This window comes from Poecilia reticulata, linkage group LG22 (assembly GCF_000633615.1).
Source record: "Poecilia reticulata strain Guanapo linkage group LG22, Guppy_female_1.0+MT, whole genome shotgun sequence".
NCBI classification, from domain to species: domain Eukaryota; kingdom Metazoa; phylum Chordata; class Actinopteri; order Cyprinodontiformes; family Poeciliidae; genus Poecilia; species Poecilia reticulata.
The window spans coordinates 12,994,807-13,012,003 of record NC_024352.1 but is presented as its reverse complement, the minus strand read 5'-3'; the positions used below and the strand labels follow the sequence as shown (position 1 = coordinate 13,012,003).

Here is a 17,197-nt window from a genome sequence, read left to right as displayed (position 1 = left end):
TGCCGGAACCCTTCAAACTTCTGCACTCTGCAGCCCTTGTAGGATTTCTTCCCCTTCTTCCAAATTTCCTTGTTGTCTTCATCCGTTCCCCCTCCCTCTTCAGCCTACCATTGAGTCGTAATTGAGGGAGGAGATTGCCTTCCCAGAGCAGCTTGATTCAGGTCGTTTCGTCTGAATCCATGCACCGCTGGCTGGGGTGCTGAAGGGAAGGAGGGAAGAGGAGGATGCTCATAAATCAGCCTAATGAGAATATTCTCGCTGATTCTAAGACAAGCTACAGCCATATTAAAGGAGCGGGCTGCAGGGATAGAGAGGGGAACGGGAGGGAAATGAGGTGATTGCGGAGGTTATAAAGACAGAACTCTGATGATGGAGGGGACTTTAAAGGATGAGCATGTTCAGGAATAAAGCACAGATGACTGACCACCTTCTGCTTCTTTCCCCACTTATAGGACCTGGACTGCTTGTTTGAGATCTACCTGAAACCGCTGCAGAGTGAAACCTTCCTCACACAGGACGAGGTAGGCTGCGGATCTTTGTCCTGCAGAAAAGGTCGAAATCATTCAGTGTTTATTACACATCGATGAACTCAACCGGATCATCTCCCTCATTGCCACTTCAACTGGTTGCAGGAGAAATTAGCATTCCCCGACCCCGACCTTCGAACGCCACAAAGGAGCGCAGCAATAAAGGCCAGCTTAGGTGTAAAGACACTCATCTTAATCCACTGATTGCTGTTCATGCTCCTGATTACACGTGTGATTTTTCTTCAGTTAAAAAAAACCTTGATTTATCTTGAGAAGATTTGGAAGCAAAGCTTGAGCTTAACTTTTCTCTGAGCTTCTTGTCAATAACAGTCTGACTGACAAGGCTGTAATGTCACAATTCTGTTTTATAAACTTTTTCTTTGTTAGTCTTGCGTAAAATCACTGATTGTGAATTTGCTGAGATGCAAATGCATAGTGTTTCTGCAGTATGCTAATGAAATCCCACTTGCCGGGCATGACCTCAGACATGGGACACTCCTCCTGAGATACAGCAGTCGATGGTCCTGCTGAGACCGAGGGCAAATAAAATACCCATTATGAGAGACAGGGACGTGTCCAGACACAGACCGGACAGGGCAGTGTTGGCCCCTTGATGGATTTTAATGAACGGTACCGTCGACCCCGGCTGTACATTTATATGGCTCGTCACTAACGGGCTTTGTCAGAGGTGGAGCCATCACAGAGGAGATTTTCTAACACTCCAGAGGGCATGTGTGACTGACTGTTATGAATTACAAGTCATCCCAGCTTTATTTTCTTTCCATGTAACCTCACATTCTCTCTCTCTCTCCTCCCACTGCTCTGTCTGTGCTGTTCGCCTTTCATACATCCCCATCGATCAACTTCCCACTGTTCCACCATTTCTCTCTCCTTTCCTTTCTTTTCTTTTCCACCCGTTACTCTTCATCCCTGCCACCCTGCTCTCCTTGTCAGATGGAGAGTTTGTTTGGCAGCCTTCCTGAGATGCTGGACTTCCAGAGGGTCTTCCTGCAGACCCTGGAGGAGAGGATTGCCTCCAAGCCTGACTTCAGCACCCTGGAGACGCCCTCACAGTTTAAGGTACACAGACGCAGCGATATTTATACCCTTACTGATTAAAGCTTAACATCTTTTAAGCACACCAAACAGGTAATCTGAGTTACTTTTCTCATAAAAAGATGTGACCTTTGAGTTTTGGGGATTTATTAGACAAATGAAGAGTTGTGACAGCAGTACAATGTCCTGATTTATAGGCTTAGCCTGACGAGTTGTGGAGTCTGTTGATTAAATCTGCGGTTCAGCGGCTGAACCCAGAAAGGTTAGTCGAGAGGAAGGGGGCTTCTGAATGTCTCCCGGGAGAGATGGAGGACGGTCGTGACTTCACGTGTTCATGCTCGTTCATCTTGTACAAAGCCACTTTCTGTCTGTGTGCAAACCTCACTCCATTTTATTTATTTTTTTCTATTTCCTGGCAGAAGCTGCTGTTTTCTCTGGGGGGTTCGTTCCTCTATTATGCGGACCACTTCAAGCTCTACAGCGGGTTCTGTGCAAACCACATCAAAGTCCAGCAGGTCCTAAAGAGAGGTAAGGAATCCTGATAACGGAGTTCTCACCATTACTTTTCCAGATTCAGATCGTCACAGTTCTGTCTTTTCCAAAAAGTGAGAATTATGACCGATATTTTGTGGGTTGGCTTCACATACAGAGGATGGAAAAACCCAACAGACTTAATGGTTAGATAGATAAATGATGGGCAAACGGATAGATGGGTGGATTGATGGGTTAATGGCTGGATAGATGGCTAGAGAGATGGATGGATGGATGGATGCATAGATGGCAGGTAAATGAATAGATGGCCAATGGGTAGATGACCGGGTGAAGGATGAGAGTGGAAAAATGGATGGATCAAGGATGTCGTGGAATATTGTGGCAAATGAAAAACAAAGCAAAGAAAATTCCATCTTCTTTGCGTTTTCCAACCCAAACCTGGATAATTCTTAAATTCCATGATTTTCCATGACTTTGTAGGAACCCTGCAATAAGCACGACATTGCATCCCGTGAAGCAGAGGATCAGTGCATGTTAAGTACCTGCTTCCAAACTTTCCTCTCGTCAGCTTCCTTACACCTGAGTTGCATCAGTGATGTCCCATGGCACTCGCTTCTCTATTTCTGGCCATCAACTGTTAGGAAGCAAGTCAATTATGTATGAAAGCAAATATCCCAGAGTGAGGCGTGTGGATGAAAGTGAGCTGACTGATGCCTTTCCAGTTTTCCATCTCCTACGTCCGGAGCATGAAATCCTGTCATTTGCGATTTCAAAACGAAGACCTGTCCGCCCAAAGTCAGACTTTCAAACGATCCTGCTCACGCGACGGCTTGCTTTCCACAGCACACATGTCCGTGTAGAAAAATGAAAAGTTAATTTGTGCATGCCAAGATGTCTGGCATCACTTGGGAATGTTGCCCAGTAAAACAGGACGAAGCAAGAAGAGTGGCAGCTTTGCCAACATGGGAGGGTGGCGAGGGCTCAAACCTGCCATATTAACATAACGGTTTGGGGTTTTCCTTGAAGTAAGCAGCAGGAGGGATATTTAATCGGATTAAATCGATGATGGGTCAGAGTTACCTGGAGCAAAAATAAACACTTTGAGCATTTTCTTGGATATTTTGATACTGCAAAGAGTGTTTTGTTCCAACAAGTGTCAATAAGATTTTGAGGGTAGAACATTTGGTTTTTAATATAACAGGGTTATAAATGTTGGCAGCAGGAAAGTAACCAGCAGTTATCTAAAGCTTAAAATGACGAGGTGTACCTTTATTATAGTTGGCGCTCATGAGCTAATACAATAGCGGCTAGCACACAATTTTGCACAGTGCAGATAAAAGCTGCTTTGTGTAATCACTGATGGCTAGTTTGCCCTGAATCACGGAGAACTCCCTGCACAGCCCAGTCATAAACAGGTGCAGTCTTCATCGCCCTCCTCTCCCCCACAGACCGTGAGTTACCTCCGCTTCTGTTTATTCGTTCGACTTGTTAATCGCCTGCCAATTACTGCGGGAGGTTCCGATGCAGCCGGCTGTCTGTAGCTGAAAGTGTTATAATTACTGGTGTAATGGCCCCCCTCCCTCCTCTCTGTGGAAGCATACCGCAGTGGGAAAATGTCACCGCCTGCACAGACAACTCATTTTGCTGCATGCATCGAACTTTACTCTCGTTCACGCTGTTGGCTTCAGCAAGAGCTATGCAGGTCAGTTCTGAGAGGTTGAGTTGCCTCTACTTAGGGAGTTGATTTTAAAAAAAAACTTTGCCATTTGTTATATAATAGAGGTAATTTACTGGCGCAGTATCAGTGGAGTAGAAGCAGAAGAAAGCTACACCACCACCTGCTGGAGACAAGTTATTGCACCATGATTCTGCCCTTACAAGACTGACATTTATAGCAGCATTTCAGGAAAAACCATCTAGTTCAGTAGTTCAGTTCTAAAAAGTAAAACCTTTATTATGACTATTTTTAATGTATGTTTTTCTTCACTTTTTTTTTTACTCAATTTTAAATTTCCTCTCGTTAATGTTTGACAACACTGATGTGCAGCAACAAATAGGATTTAGTCAAAAAGATGAGGCCAATCCCATTCAATGATTAGAAATCATAGTAAAACAATTTGTTACAAATGGCAACATAATTCAATGCAGCATATATATTTTTTTATTATTTTAGATGATCGTGCTTTACAGCAAATGTGAATCTAAAGTCTGGTTTGTTAAATGAGTAAAAATGTAGTCTTAGATTATATATAATAACGGGGCAGGCTGTCATTGACACCCTACGTATGAAAAAATAATGAGTAAGCCACTCAAGGTCATTTGGAGAAAAAAGGTGCAAGTTAAAGGAAAGTTAAGTGGAAGAAAAAAAGTGCAATTATAAAAGATGCACAGGCAACAAGAGCAACATCCAGCTTTAAGGGGATTGTGAAGCAAAGTCTGTTCAAGAGGTTCTGTGAGATTCACAAAATGCAGAAAGTGGCTGGAGTTTGTGATTCAGGAGTTTTCTGGAAAATGGGCTCCAGCTGTGGCAATCCTGAGCCAGAAACCATGTCAGAAGCATCGAACCGTATTAAAGGGAAAGAGGATAAGACTGTAGCTCAGTGGTCAAAGGTCATGAGCAACACCTCATAGCCGCAGGCTGTCATATTATATTGGAGGGGACCCCAACAAAGATTTGAGTGCAGATACTTACTTGAGTAGGTGAACATTTCCAAGTTAAAATCTTTTTGTTTTTCATGGTTTTATTTATGTTATACATACACATATATATTTATGAAAGTATGAAAATTCTAAATAATAAATGTTTGAAGATCTAATGATTTTTTTTAATGAGTTACACTTAGAGATGTAAAGAACTTAATGACCAAAATAAATCAACTATTCATGATACTCGTATTTATTGAGACGCACATGTAGATTCAACTTTGGTCTATCAAAAAGGTTTATCAGGAAACTCAAAGGATGATAATGAAGTGGTGAAATATCTCATGCGATTTTCTCTTTTCTCTTTTAAATTACAGCAAAGACGGATCAGGCCTTTAAACAATTCCTGGATGCAAGGAACCCTACTAAGCAGCACTCGTCCACCCTGGAGTCGTACTTGATTAAACCGGTGCAGAGGGTCCTTAAGTACCCCCTGCTGCTCCGAGAGCTGGTCTCCCTTACCGATGCAGACAGCGAGGAGCACTACCACCTCACCGGTAGGAAAACACATGCACGGTTGAGAATCTGCACTCGCTCACACTTTTTTCGATTATCATCAAGTATCAAATCTTAACCAAATACAGCATGTAAAAACCCCGATGTGTTGCGTGCCCTTGCAGAGGCTCTGAAGGCCATGGAGAAGGTGGCGAGCCACATCAACGAGATGCAGAAGATCTACGAGGATTTCGGCTCCGTGTTTGACCAGCTGGTTGCGGAGCAGACGGGCCACGACAAGGAGGTGAATCTGCGTTTCCAGATAAGATCTGTGATCGCGATGTCAGAATAGTGGAGATGCACGTGGTCTCAACCGAATTTATGAGCCTGGCCGATTACAAATGCATGAGAGCTGTTTTATTTACATGCGTCTCACATTGCTGCAAAAAATATGAACGTACAGCTCGTTCTCCTTCTCCATCCTCTGCTCACTTTTGAACCTTCCTCTTCTGTCCCCGTCAGGTCACAGAAATTTCCATGGGTGAGTTTCTCATGCATTCCTCAGTGGTCTGGCTCAACCCTCATCCGTCGCTGGGCCGCATGAGAAAAGATCCCGAAATTACTGTATTTGGTGAGTCTCGCAGCGTCATCCGTGGATGTTTGCACAATTAAAATCCGTGTAGAACAAGTGAATTTGGTTTGTCGGAGAAGTGCGGAGAGGCGCATGTGAGCAGCGCTCTGACTGAGACTCTCTTTGAATTTAAATATCCATAGCTGTAAATGCTGATGTATGCTTTAAGGATTCAAACTGGCAGTTGAAATGCTTCTGTGGGATCCCAGGAGGTATTTGCAGTCAAAACTTAAGATGCTGATGTGCTTTTTTTTCTTCTTCCCCTTCTCCCCCATCAGTCTTCAAGAAAGCGGTGATATTGGTCTACAGGGAAAACTACAAGCTGAAGAAGAAAACGGTAAGAATAGCATCTGTTATACTTTCCCACGACACAAATAGTGTGTTTAGTTTGAAAAGTGCCGTTTTCTCCTTTTACTCCAACATGGCTTTGTTTCTCTCTGCTCCGTGACCAGGCGAATCCTCGTTCGGCACTTTGTCACGGCGACTCAGACCCGTTTAAGTTCCGGCGGCTCATTCCTCTCTCTGCACTGCAGGTCAGGCTGGGCAACGCTGCAGGTAAGAGGCTGGCACATCGCCACATTATCCCCCTCCTCACACTGCTCCGCTTTTCACATTTCAGCCTCAACACCACTCCCTCTTCCTATCTCCTTCTGAAAGCATAAAACATATTTGAACTGTTTGATTAAAAGCTCTGCCTTCATTTCTTTCCCCATCTCTGTCCGTCTCTTTTTCCAGGAACAGGCACAGAAAGCAGCTGCATTTGGGAGCTGATTCACTCCCGGTCTGAAGTGGAAGGCAGACCGGAGACGGTCTTCCAACTGTGTAGCAGGTCAGAGATTTACCATTTAGGTAGTTGATGTTAATGCTTTTATGAATTCATAGTTTGGTTTATGTACTGAAGGATGCTCTACTGAAGGGCTCTTTTCTTTAAAATTTTTTCCCCAATTTCCTAACATTACAACCTCAAGCTACACATTTTACTGTTGTTTTTTTTTTTGATAGAAAAAAAAGTCTGTGCATGTAAAGTAGATTAATAATGCATGCCACACTTAAAAATAGTGTTTTTTTTCTTCTTCTGCTGTATGGAGTTGATCAGATAAAATCCCTCTAAAATAGAAAAATGTTTATTTTTACTGCAGTGAAGCAAAATGGTCTAACAATTACAGAAAATTCTATTCAAAAACCAACATTTTTATTTGCAATGTGTTTTATTCAATAACAAAAAATAAAGACTTTCATGTGGAGGTAGGAGACTTATTAAAAAATTGCCAAGCAGAAGTGAATTTTCTTGTAGTCTAAAATGTACAGGGTCTCCCTGCCCCCTCACAGCTACAGGTGCTTGGATATGTTAGCAAGCTTGTAAATGTCATTCCTGATTGGAAAGGTCAAACTTTCCGTGTCTTCAATTGGAAATTGGGACTCAGGCTTAAGAGTCTGCTGCTGCTTTACGTCAAAATAAGAGGTGAGGGGGCTCCTCCCTTTAGTGGAACAGGCCCAGAGCTTGATAGAGGGAACAGATCTCTCTTCCAGCCACACTGTTGAGAGAAATGTCAGGGTTTCGCTAATTAACCTATGACCTGGGTAAAGAAATTACCCGTTTCCTCCAAACATAAATCTTAATCCAAAAAGTTAACCTGTAGTACTTCAACTGATATAGTATTCGATATAAAAACTGTAGAGAAACTTAAAAACAGTAACAACAAAACATCTCTAGCTGTAAACGTGACAAAATGGCTGATATTTACACAATCAAAAATAATCCAATTAGAATTTGTCAACTTTGTCATTAGACTTCAGGAATGGATTGAAATGTGTTTCCATAAAACGTCTGAGGTCGAATATATCCATCAGGTAAAATTTAAAGATGTGAAAATACATTTTAAGTCTAGTAGATCCCTGAAAAAAAAATAGACAAGCTGACTTATTACTGAATATAAGGTCATGTTTTAGAAAAAAAAAAAACAGTTTTAAAGTCAATCTACTACAAAATAGTTGCAGCTGGACAGATTAGAATACAGCTTCTAATCATAAATAGAAATTTGCTCAATAATATAGAAAAAAATGAGTCTGTAACCTGGTTAATAATTTTCCACCTGCCTCGCCCAGCAACAGTTAGGAGCCCATCATGTAAAAGCTCCTTGTTTTTCAGAAGACTGCCATGCCCTGCTGTAGTGTCAGCATTTAATAAATGATTTTCACAAGCACACTGGTGACTGAGGGCTGTGACCAAACTGGTAATTCATATTACATAGTGTGAAATTGAAATCACTTCTAATGAATCAAATCAACCGTTTCACACACAAAGAGAAGCCTCACATATCCTCGTCTTCTATGTCGAGTTCCAGAAATCAAGTCTCCTTGTGCCTACTTGCCCACTTTCTTCTGTCCTCTACTCAGTGTGCCCGAGAACAAGGTCAACGTCATCAAGGTCATCCGCACCATCCTGAGGGAGAATGTGAGGAGGAACATGAGGAGCGAGGGAACGCTGGAGAAGAGATGTAAGGAGCGCTTGGTCCCTCTACACAAAACGTTGCCCAGCTCCGCCAAACTAGGTGAGTGGGAAGACTTTTTTTTAAAATTCAAAATCCCTTTGTATCTTATTTTTTTATTATATTTCCTTTAAGATTCACATTTTTAGCAACTGCAAAGTTGAGAGCCGTTGTCTAAAATCATGTAGCAACAACTAAAATTTATTTACTGTTGATAGAATAAATTTCAACACAAAAACAAAGATTCATGCAACTTTTTTTTGACAAGGAAATGAATGTTCAAAATAACACTACATCAATTAAAATCTAAGAATTATCAAGAGCTCAAGGGATTCTGTGAAGCCTAATATATCTTATGACCCAACTCTGACCTCTAGCCAAAAGGTGAAATTTGGGGAAGATTTTTTTGTTAATCAGTCTTCAGAAACATGTTGGATGTAGTCAGACTACAGCTTTAGCACAAACGGTGGAAAACCTTATTTGGTCCGCAATCAGGTCGTGTGCGTACAACCATAGTAGTTTCAGTGACTTAACGAGAACACGGTCAATCTATTTGAGTGGGCAGAAATGTCAGACATTTTGGGGGAGGGGGTAATGGTTTCTACTGCAAGGTCCTAGTAAAAAGAAAGATTTAAAGAGGAAAATCAAAATAGTCTTGCTGAAATGTTACAAGTGGACAAACAATTTTCATGATCAGATGTGGACGATGGTATGAAAGTGCAAGTCAGCCTCTATTTATTTTAAAGGTATTTTCTTAGAGCATCAGAAATGAAACTGAAATCTATCTTGCTCTCGTACGAGTCCATTCTTTCATCTTAGACACAATCACATCAATAAATTGACAATCAAAATTGTGACCATTCACAAGTTACTTGATTTTTTTTCTGAAATGTAAGACCCTGGTACACAACCTGGTTACAAATATGGTTTGCCTTGGCTGGCGGCCATTAGAGGTCATTCAGAGAGGTCTGGACAAGAGTTCACATCCGATGAAGGCGGACCAGAACTGAAAGCTCATTTAAAAGTCATTAGTTTCACATTATGAACTTCAATAGAGATATTATCTTGCTTTCAAGGTTTTGTTCCGATAGAGACTGCCACTAATGTCCTCCATCTACCTTTTATTTCTTTATCAGGATCCTCCAGAGCTTCCTGGTTGTGTAAGCAGCCGCTTGAGGAAGTCTCCTTCCAGGCCGGGAATCCTAAGTTGGGACCCGACTCAGACGACGGCAGCCTGAGTAGTGGAACCTACAGTTTTTCTGGCGCTCCTCCAGCTTGCGCCTCTTCTGACTCTCGGGCCTCCACCGCCCCCCGGAACTGGCCTCAGGCCCAAGAGTCTGACTCTCAACCTCGCTCCACCTCTGTGAAGGAGTCGGACATTTTAAGCGACGAGGACGACGATGGTTTCAGCGAGGGGGGCGCGAGAAGGGACAGTGAGGACAGCAGTTCCCCAGCAAGTGCCATCGAAGCCCAGTTCCTCCATCTCAAGCTGTCGGAAGAAGCTGTGTCAAAATGCATTCTGGCACCTTGTGTCCAACCAGAGGGAATTGGGGACACTCCTGAGATCCAACACAAGCCATTGCGAAGGCACTACAACGGAGTTAAGAGAAAAACCAACAGTCTGAAGAGAAACCAGGAGTCGCTGTTGCACATGAAGAACCAGACGAGGTCATTGGATAGTCAGACTGGTTCAGTGTCACCATGTGGTGTTGTGGACCTCAACACTCTGCTGGAAAGAGAGTTCAGCGTCCAAAGCCTGACATCCGTAGTGAACGAAGACTGTTTCTTTGACCGAGCTGAAAGCTGTGCGACAGACTCTGGAAATACCATGTCTACCTAGAATCCAATATGGGCAGAATGGGAAAAAAAATACTGTATCTGGCCCACAGGTAGGTCATAAAGGTGAGGGGGCTGGTCAAAGTCCCAGCATTATAAGTGGGGAAACCCATGTGGCTTCCAGCAGTCACTGCCAGGCAGGGTGTGAAGCTGTGCCTGAACTCAGAAGTCACTAAGTCTGACACCCTGCCACAGAGGGTGAGGTGCAAATGATCTCTTAGCTGGCAGACCTGGGTTTTCCACCTGAAGTGGAGAGGTGAGACAATTTCTCACCCATTGATGACTGCAACAAATCCTCCAAGCACTGATGTCAACGTGCAAGCGTTTCGACTTTTTCAGCTTCACCTCTTTTTATTTTTTTCCCCCCACCAAACCATCTAAAAGACATATTACATTCCCCTCCTCTCCACATCTTGGGCTGATTGGCAGGTTTGATTTGATTTCTGACCTTTTCTGTGAAAAAAAAAAAAAAAAAATGGGGAGAATGTCCTCGGCTGTCAGTTACAGAGGAGTGCTGACAGAGAGGGTGAACCAACAGCGTATACATAGTGACAGGGTATGGAGAAAGAATCAAGTTTCCTATGCAGGGACTAAAATTATTCAGACAGGAGGTTTCCACATGAGTTCGTATTGCCTGATGCATTTACTGTAATGTAACCAAACGCTGTAGATCACGGGGGCAAATTTAATGTAGGTGATCATAGACCTTATGAGCTGCACAGGCCAAACTTTTTAGCCCAAATCTAAAAATACCTGCAAATTGACAAAACTAAGCCTTTTTTGCTGTATTTTGTGCACTAAAGTACACTGTTTGCCTACATATTTGAATTATTTTTTTACCTGTACAGGTTCTGATATCATTACTGCTGTTTTTTTTTAAGTTATTTCTTGGATTATTCTTGGTTGAGAAGCTTTTTGGGTGACTGCTTGAACTTTAGGCTACAGATCTGATCGACTCTTAAATAAAAAAAAAGATGCTAAAAAGTTTGCCGTTTCCTTGCTTCATTTTCAAAGCAGCCTTTTGGATTTGGTTGTGTCACTGAAGATTGTTTTAATTCCTGTTTATCAACATTTGTAATCTCTCCTAACATTTCTGCATGCATTTGTGACATTGTACATTTACGAAATATGGCAGGAATTTGCAATAAATTTGTTGATATTTTTGTAGCCAGTTTGCCATAGAATAAATCTACATTTTGAGGTACCATTAAAAAAAAAAAAAAGGCAAACCACTTCTCTTCTGTGCAACTTTACCTTGCCTTTTAATGCTAGTATACCAATGAATGTGAATGCTCTATTCTTATGGAAATGTTTTATAAATAAAAAGCTTCATCTTGTGAATGACATCTAGTGACTAGTGTCTTCAGTTCTGCATTAACTTCCGTCTTATTGGCTCCATGGTGAAGCAGTTCAGGGACGCAAAGTGTCTCATCTCAATTTGACGCATGGTCCCTGATTGGCTGTCATGTAGGATTCCACGTCCTCCTTTAGATGGAAAAAGGTACGTACTCGATAGAATGCATAATTATGACAGAAGTGGGGCACAGAAATATAAGATTGGGAGAAGCTTTACTCCTATGCATGGTTTTATGTGCTAACAAGCTATTTATTCCCAGTGGACAGCCTTTTGTTTTTGCTACTACTTAAGCATCTCAAGAAGGATTGCGCTTAGTTCATAACAGCACAACTAAATACCTAAGTCTAATCCTCCAAAGCTTCTATCCCATAACCCTCAGGTGCGTCCCGTCACCAACACAACCGAGTCAAATGGCCGTTTGATGGTTTTCCAAACTTTTTTTCCTGATGTTGAACTCAAAAGGAAGCTTGTCTTCTCCTGTGTGTGACAGCAGCTGTTCGTGGTCTGAAGCCTATTTTGTGGCACTTTGTCACCATCTCATTAACAGTGAGGACTGTTGTTTAAGCAAAAAATAAAAAATAAAATCTGCAGACTAAAGGGTTGAAGTGGCCAACATCCACAAAAATCCGTGGTAAATTCAAGGAAAAGGCACAGAGACATCAGGTCTGGAAAAAATAACAGATTCACCACTAGTACAGAACTGTGACACATAATTAAAGCAGATATTGCCACAAAAAGGTATACTTACTCCATTAACTTCCATAAGTTATAATATCGTCATAATATTCATGTGTATTCTATTGGGATTTTACATTGACTAGCATTACATAGCACACACCACTGTGAAGAAGATGAGTATGAGTATCCAATTTAACTTACAGGTCGGGTTAGGACGGCATATATTAGGGAAGCAACCAAAATGTAACTCTAGAGGAACCGCAGAGACCCGCAATATGGTCAAGAAGGTCTGCTGGCCAAATGAGCATAAATTCATTGGGTTACAAGCTTAATATCACATGGCAGAAAACTAACACTACCTTGAGTCATGTTGTGGGGATACATTTCTTCAGGAGGGACTGGGAAGCTGGTCTGAGTTGTTGGTGAGGTGGATGAATCTAAATACAGGGCAAGACTGGAAGATAACCGGTTAGAGGCTGCAAAAGACCGGAGACGAGGGCGGAGGCTCACCTTCCAGCAGGATGGCAACACCAAAACTGCCAGTTACAAAATAATGGCTTTGATAGAAACGTGCTGATCTGTAAGATTGGCCAAAAATGAAGGTCTCTGGATGGTAAAGACATAACCCAAAAAAGTTGACTCAGGGCGAAGAATCCAAAGGCACAAGTCAGATTCTTAATAGTAGCTACTTGTAAAACCCAGTATTGTCTTTGCTCTTCAATGTTTTCAACCATCACATAAAATCCTTTTAACAGGAACACGATCATGTGCTTGCATTTAGAAAAAGCAAGGCACAGTCTGATGCTAAATGATCCAGTTGGAGACAAAACCTGCTTTGCATGCAGTTCAAACAAATCTTAAATGTCTGTTTAATATTATCGAGTTAATAATAGAAATGCTGATGAGACAGAACTCCCCTATGATTACGTTGTTGTTGATACACAAATGCATGAAATCTGACATTCAGAGACCTTATAATAGCTCATGAAAATACTGCAGAGTCCAAAGAGGTGTCTGCACCACCGCACAGCCATACCTCATTAGCACATCACTACCCTGCTGCTCCTCTGCATGACATAATTTCTCACCATTAAAATCAGCCACGTTCCCTCACTTACCAAAATAAAAGCTCGGCATAGCACTGCACCACTCAGGATTTCTTTAAGGCCGAAGAGTGGACTGTAGAACGCAGCATATCTGTGCATGTGAATTTTCCATTGCTGCAAGAGATTATCGCCCATCTCTCATCAAAACGGAACGAAGTCGCTTTCTGGCAAGTCGACCCAAGCATACCATCTGTCGCACTGGCAGGGAGCAGCAGCGCCATGTTCTGCTGGTAAAAACCTGCTCTAATATTCAAAGAGGAGTATTTAAAACCCTTTCATATAATATCTGAATAATAACTACAGCTTCGAGTTTATTCACAACATACGTTTTGCTTAGAAAGCGTTTTAATTTGATAAGACAAAACTCACTGGTAATATTCTATGACATTGGCTCATTTATTGGTAAGTTTGGCATGCGTATAATCAAAATATTTATTGAAAGAATGCAAAAAAAGAGAAAAGATGGTTAAAAATTATTTTACTATGAGTTCTGATCCTTATTTTGTCTGGCTTTTTATTTGAGCTGACAAATTCACAGCAATTTCAGCAGCCCTTTAAGCTCCGTCTCCCAAGTGACGGAGCAATACACACTTGAATAAAAAAAAAATTGTCCTGGATGTGGAGCTGCCATGTTCCCAATCTCTAAATCACCCTGAAAGCACTGACATTTCTTTCAGCTCCCACAGGACAAGGTGTTAGAAATGAAAAAAGAAATGGGACATAAAGAGATACTTACTCGCCAGGAGCTGCTACGGGCAACTAGCTGCTTTCTTTCGCTTTCCAAAAACGCATGGAAGGTAAGCACCGCTCGTACACCGTTCATGTGTTTCGAATGACTTATTTCTCCCTGGGTGCAAAGAGAATGTTTAAAAATGCATGTCTGTGCCAGGTGGAAATGTCAAGGCTAAGAGCAATGTGTTGTCTTTCTGCGCTAGCAGAGGCTATTAGTGGGCTCCTTTTGGTTTCCATGCTTGTTTTCAGCACGGTTGCGGACCACTCGGCATCTCCTTAAACGCGTCCACTGAAGTGTGGTGATTCCTCCCCAGGTGCTTCAGCCTGAGTTCTTCTCTGAAGTCGTAGCTAAAGAGGCTGGGGTCGTTGGCGCAGAGGTGAGCATAGGCGTCCGATAAGGCCCTTATGTGGGGTATGGTGAGCTCGGTGGGGCGCAGAACAGGGTCCACGTCTGCCCTCTGCATCATCTCCTCCGTCAGCTCCAAGCGGCACACCTCCGGAAACAGCATTCTGGAGACAGATGGCAGGAGACACGGTGGTACAGATTCCCACATTCAGGTGGCTTTGATGTATTAATATTCATGCAGTTTTAATGGCATTTCAAAGTTCAAACAGAAATATATTATTCCTTAGCAATTATTGCTAAATCTGAGGAGTTAATCGAAATCACACAAAGAATCTGCTCATGAATGATTAATTTTCTCCCCTGCAAATTGCAAAAGTATTCACCTCCCTTGAATTTGTTCATATTTTTTCATGTTAAAACCGCAAACTTTAAACTATTTTAATAACGAGATTGTATGTGATAAAGACATAAAGCGAGTGCATTCTGCAGTGATTTCTTTGACATCCCTGAATAAAATTGAGTACCATCATCTGCCTTTAAATAGAGGAATCTGTTGACAGCCACTAATAGGACAACTATTAGTGGCGTATTCTACAAACCTGGCCAGGTAAGGATTTGAGGCAAGATTTGAACATTGATGTCAGCAGATGTTTTCCATGCAATCTGACAGATCATGAGATAAAATACAAACAGGAATGAGCAAAACTTTCAGGCTATGTGCTAAGCTGATGGTGGCATGGCTGAAACAACTAGCAGCTGTTCTTGAACTGAAAGGTATCTGTGTGTATTGACTCAGGACATCTCAATGCAAATGGATGCAACGTAAAAACATCTTGAAAACTTTCCATTTCATAGCAATGTACTACTTTGTGTTGGCCTAGTACATAAAATCCCCAATGACATAAATTGTGACTGCAACATGGCAAAAGTTTACACGGTGTGAATTCTTTTGTACGGCTCTAGCAGTGAAGGAGTGTCAGCGATCGAACACTTTGTCATTAAAAAAAAAACATTGATTTACATTTTTCTTTATATCAGATTCAACGCGGACATGCTCGTGAATTTAGTTTCTAGACATTCTTCTGTCTGAAAATGTTCATCTATATTCATCGTTAGTCCACTAGAGAACATTAGCCACTTTCAGACTCTGCAGAGACTCTTAAGGTGCATCAGTGCTGAAGGCTGCCTCTGAAATTTGGTGCAGCTGCCGCCAACCTACTGCTCTTGCATAAAACAGTCTGCCTCGTCTTCCTGTGCCACCTCAGTGAGTCATAATTACCGCTCTCTCACACAGACTGGGTTCTTTTGTCATCCAGGCCTACATACGCTTCCCCAACAACCACGGGGGCGATGGGCAGCGATTGCATGCATGTGGATGAGTGGGCTTGTTGCTACTGGTTTTTGAACAGAGTTCTGAAGTTGCTTTACTGTCAAGTGTTTGGTTACAGAAAGGCTTAAAATCTGTATTTGTCAGAGCGCTGAGTACACGAAGCAAAGAAAAAAAAAAAGTCAATCAAAAAGCAGCCTAATTAATGATGAGATGAAGACACTGCTGTCAGAGCGCAGAATGAAAAATGTAGATTGAGAATGACAGATGAGGACAAGCCAAGATTAAAAAGTAAAAACTTGAGGATAGTGGCCTTCTAAGACCCAACAAGTTTTATAACTGTGCTCACCTGATTCCTTTATGGCAGTGCTTCCGGCGGAACTGGAAAACGTTCCTGACTACTTTCTCCACCAGCTTGAAGGGCTGTTGAATCTGAGGCTTGACCAGAGGGGTGAAGTGAACTACTCCCACGTCCACCTACGCGCACACACACACACACACACACACACACACACACACACACACACACACACACACACACACACACACACACACACACACAAACACAGTAAGCGGAAATAACAGCAGGGGAGGGGGACGAGCAGAGACCTTGAAAATGGATTGCAGAAAGAGTGCTGACTGAAATGTGTGTGGAGGCGTGCGTGCTGCATGAAAGCACAGACAGGTGTGATGGGAGAGAAGAATACAAGAGTGTGGAGAAGAATGGTGCAGAGAAAGCTTACCTGATCAATGCCCAGAGAGGTACAAAGCAGAACAAAAAGAGACAATAGGAATGATCAACTCGCTGTGCAAAAACAAAAAGAAGAGGCGGAATAAGATGACGCAGCATGGCTGGCTGCCTGGCAGGTTGGGTCCAGTTGCCACAGTAACATCTATGAGGAGACGAACCAAAGAAACTGAGTCTTCCTGTGTTGCTGCATCATCTGGGAATTTCTTCATAATCGCAAGCCTGACTTTCCAATATACAGCATGTTTTCTAACCACAGAGTGGTTATCTATGCAGAAGGCACAGATGCAGTGTACCTTGGAAAAGTATACGTAACCTCTGAACTTTTCCATATTTTATCATGACACATGTGGCATCTATTAGGGTTTGTGCATTTAGAGGTATCAGATCAAGAGAGACTGGGTACCTATGCACAGCACATTTTTTCAATGTTACTTTATTGCCTTAAAAAAGTCTTTAAAATGTGAAAAAGTGGAAATTATTTTGCAAGGCACTATACACGTATAGTGGTGGACATGTCTTTTTAAAAAAACTCTTTATGGGGGGGGAAATAAACTACACAAAACTATGACCTATGTCTTCCTTTTTATTAATGGTCAATTAAATAAATGCTTCAGAGGCCAGCTGTGACGCACAGACATACAGTTAGAGCCAGAAATATTTGGACAGTGACACAATTTTCGCAAGTTGGGCTCTGCATGCCACCGCATTAGATTTGAAATGAAACCTCTACA

At 42.1% G+C, this 17,197-nt stretch overlaps 2 protein-coding genes across 6 annotated transcripts in view; one reads left to right on the top strand and one right to left on the bottom strand.

Moving 5' to 3' along the window:
* Positions 1-11,392, top strand: part of tiam2a (TIAM Rac1 associated GEF 2a) — a 77,109-nt gene extending 65,717 nt beyond the window's left edge. For all 4 annotated transcript variants that reach the window (XM_008399540.2, XM_008399539.2, XM_017302420.1 and 1 more), the window contains exons 17-27: positions 453-521; positions 1,482-1,607; positions 2,003-2,111; positions 5,096-5,275; positions 5,399-5,517; positions 5,736-5,844; positions 6,123-6,181; positions 6,297-6,399; positions 6,580-6,673; positions 8,242-8,396; positions 9,470-11,392. In XM_008399540.2, coding sequence (XP_008397762.1) covers positions 453-521; positions 1,482-1,607; positions 2,003-2,111; positions 5,096-5,275; positions 5,399-5,517; positions 5,736-5,844; positions 6,123-6,181; positions 6,297-6,399; positions 6,580-6,673; positions 8,242-8,396; positions 9,470-10,173 — 1,827 coding nt within the window. In that variant the 3' untranslated portion in view covers positions 10,174-11,392. The remainder of the gene's footprint in view (positions 1-452; positions 522-1,481; positions 1,608-2,002; positions 2,112-5,095; positions 5,276-5,398; positions 5,518-5,735; positions 5,845-6,122; positions 6,182-6,296; positions 6,400-6,579; positions 6,674-8,241; positions 8,397-9,469) is intronic.
* Positions 10,628-17,197, bottom strand: part of tfb1m (transcription factor B1, mitochondrial) — a 36,867-nt gene continuing 30,297 nt past the window's right edge. For both annotated transcript variants that reach the window (XM_008399543.2, XM_008399544.2), the window contains exons 7-8: positions 16,065-16,192; positions 10,628-14,552 (exon numbers count right to left, since the gene is read on the bottom strand). In XM_008399543.2, coding sequence (XP_008397765.1) covers positions 14,288-14,552; positions 16,065-16,192 — 393 coding nt within the window. In that variant the 3' untranslated portion in view covers positions 10,628-14,287. The remainder of the gene's footprint in view (positions 14,553-16,064; positions 16,193-17,197) is intronic.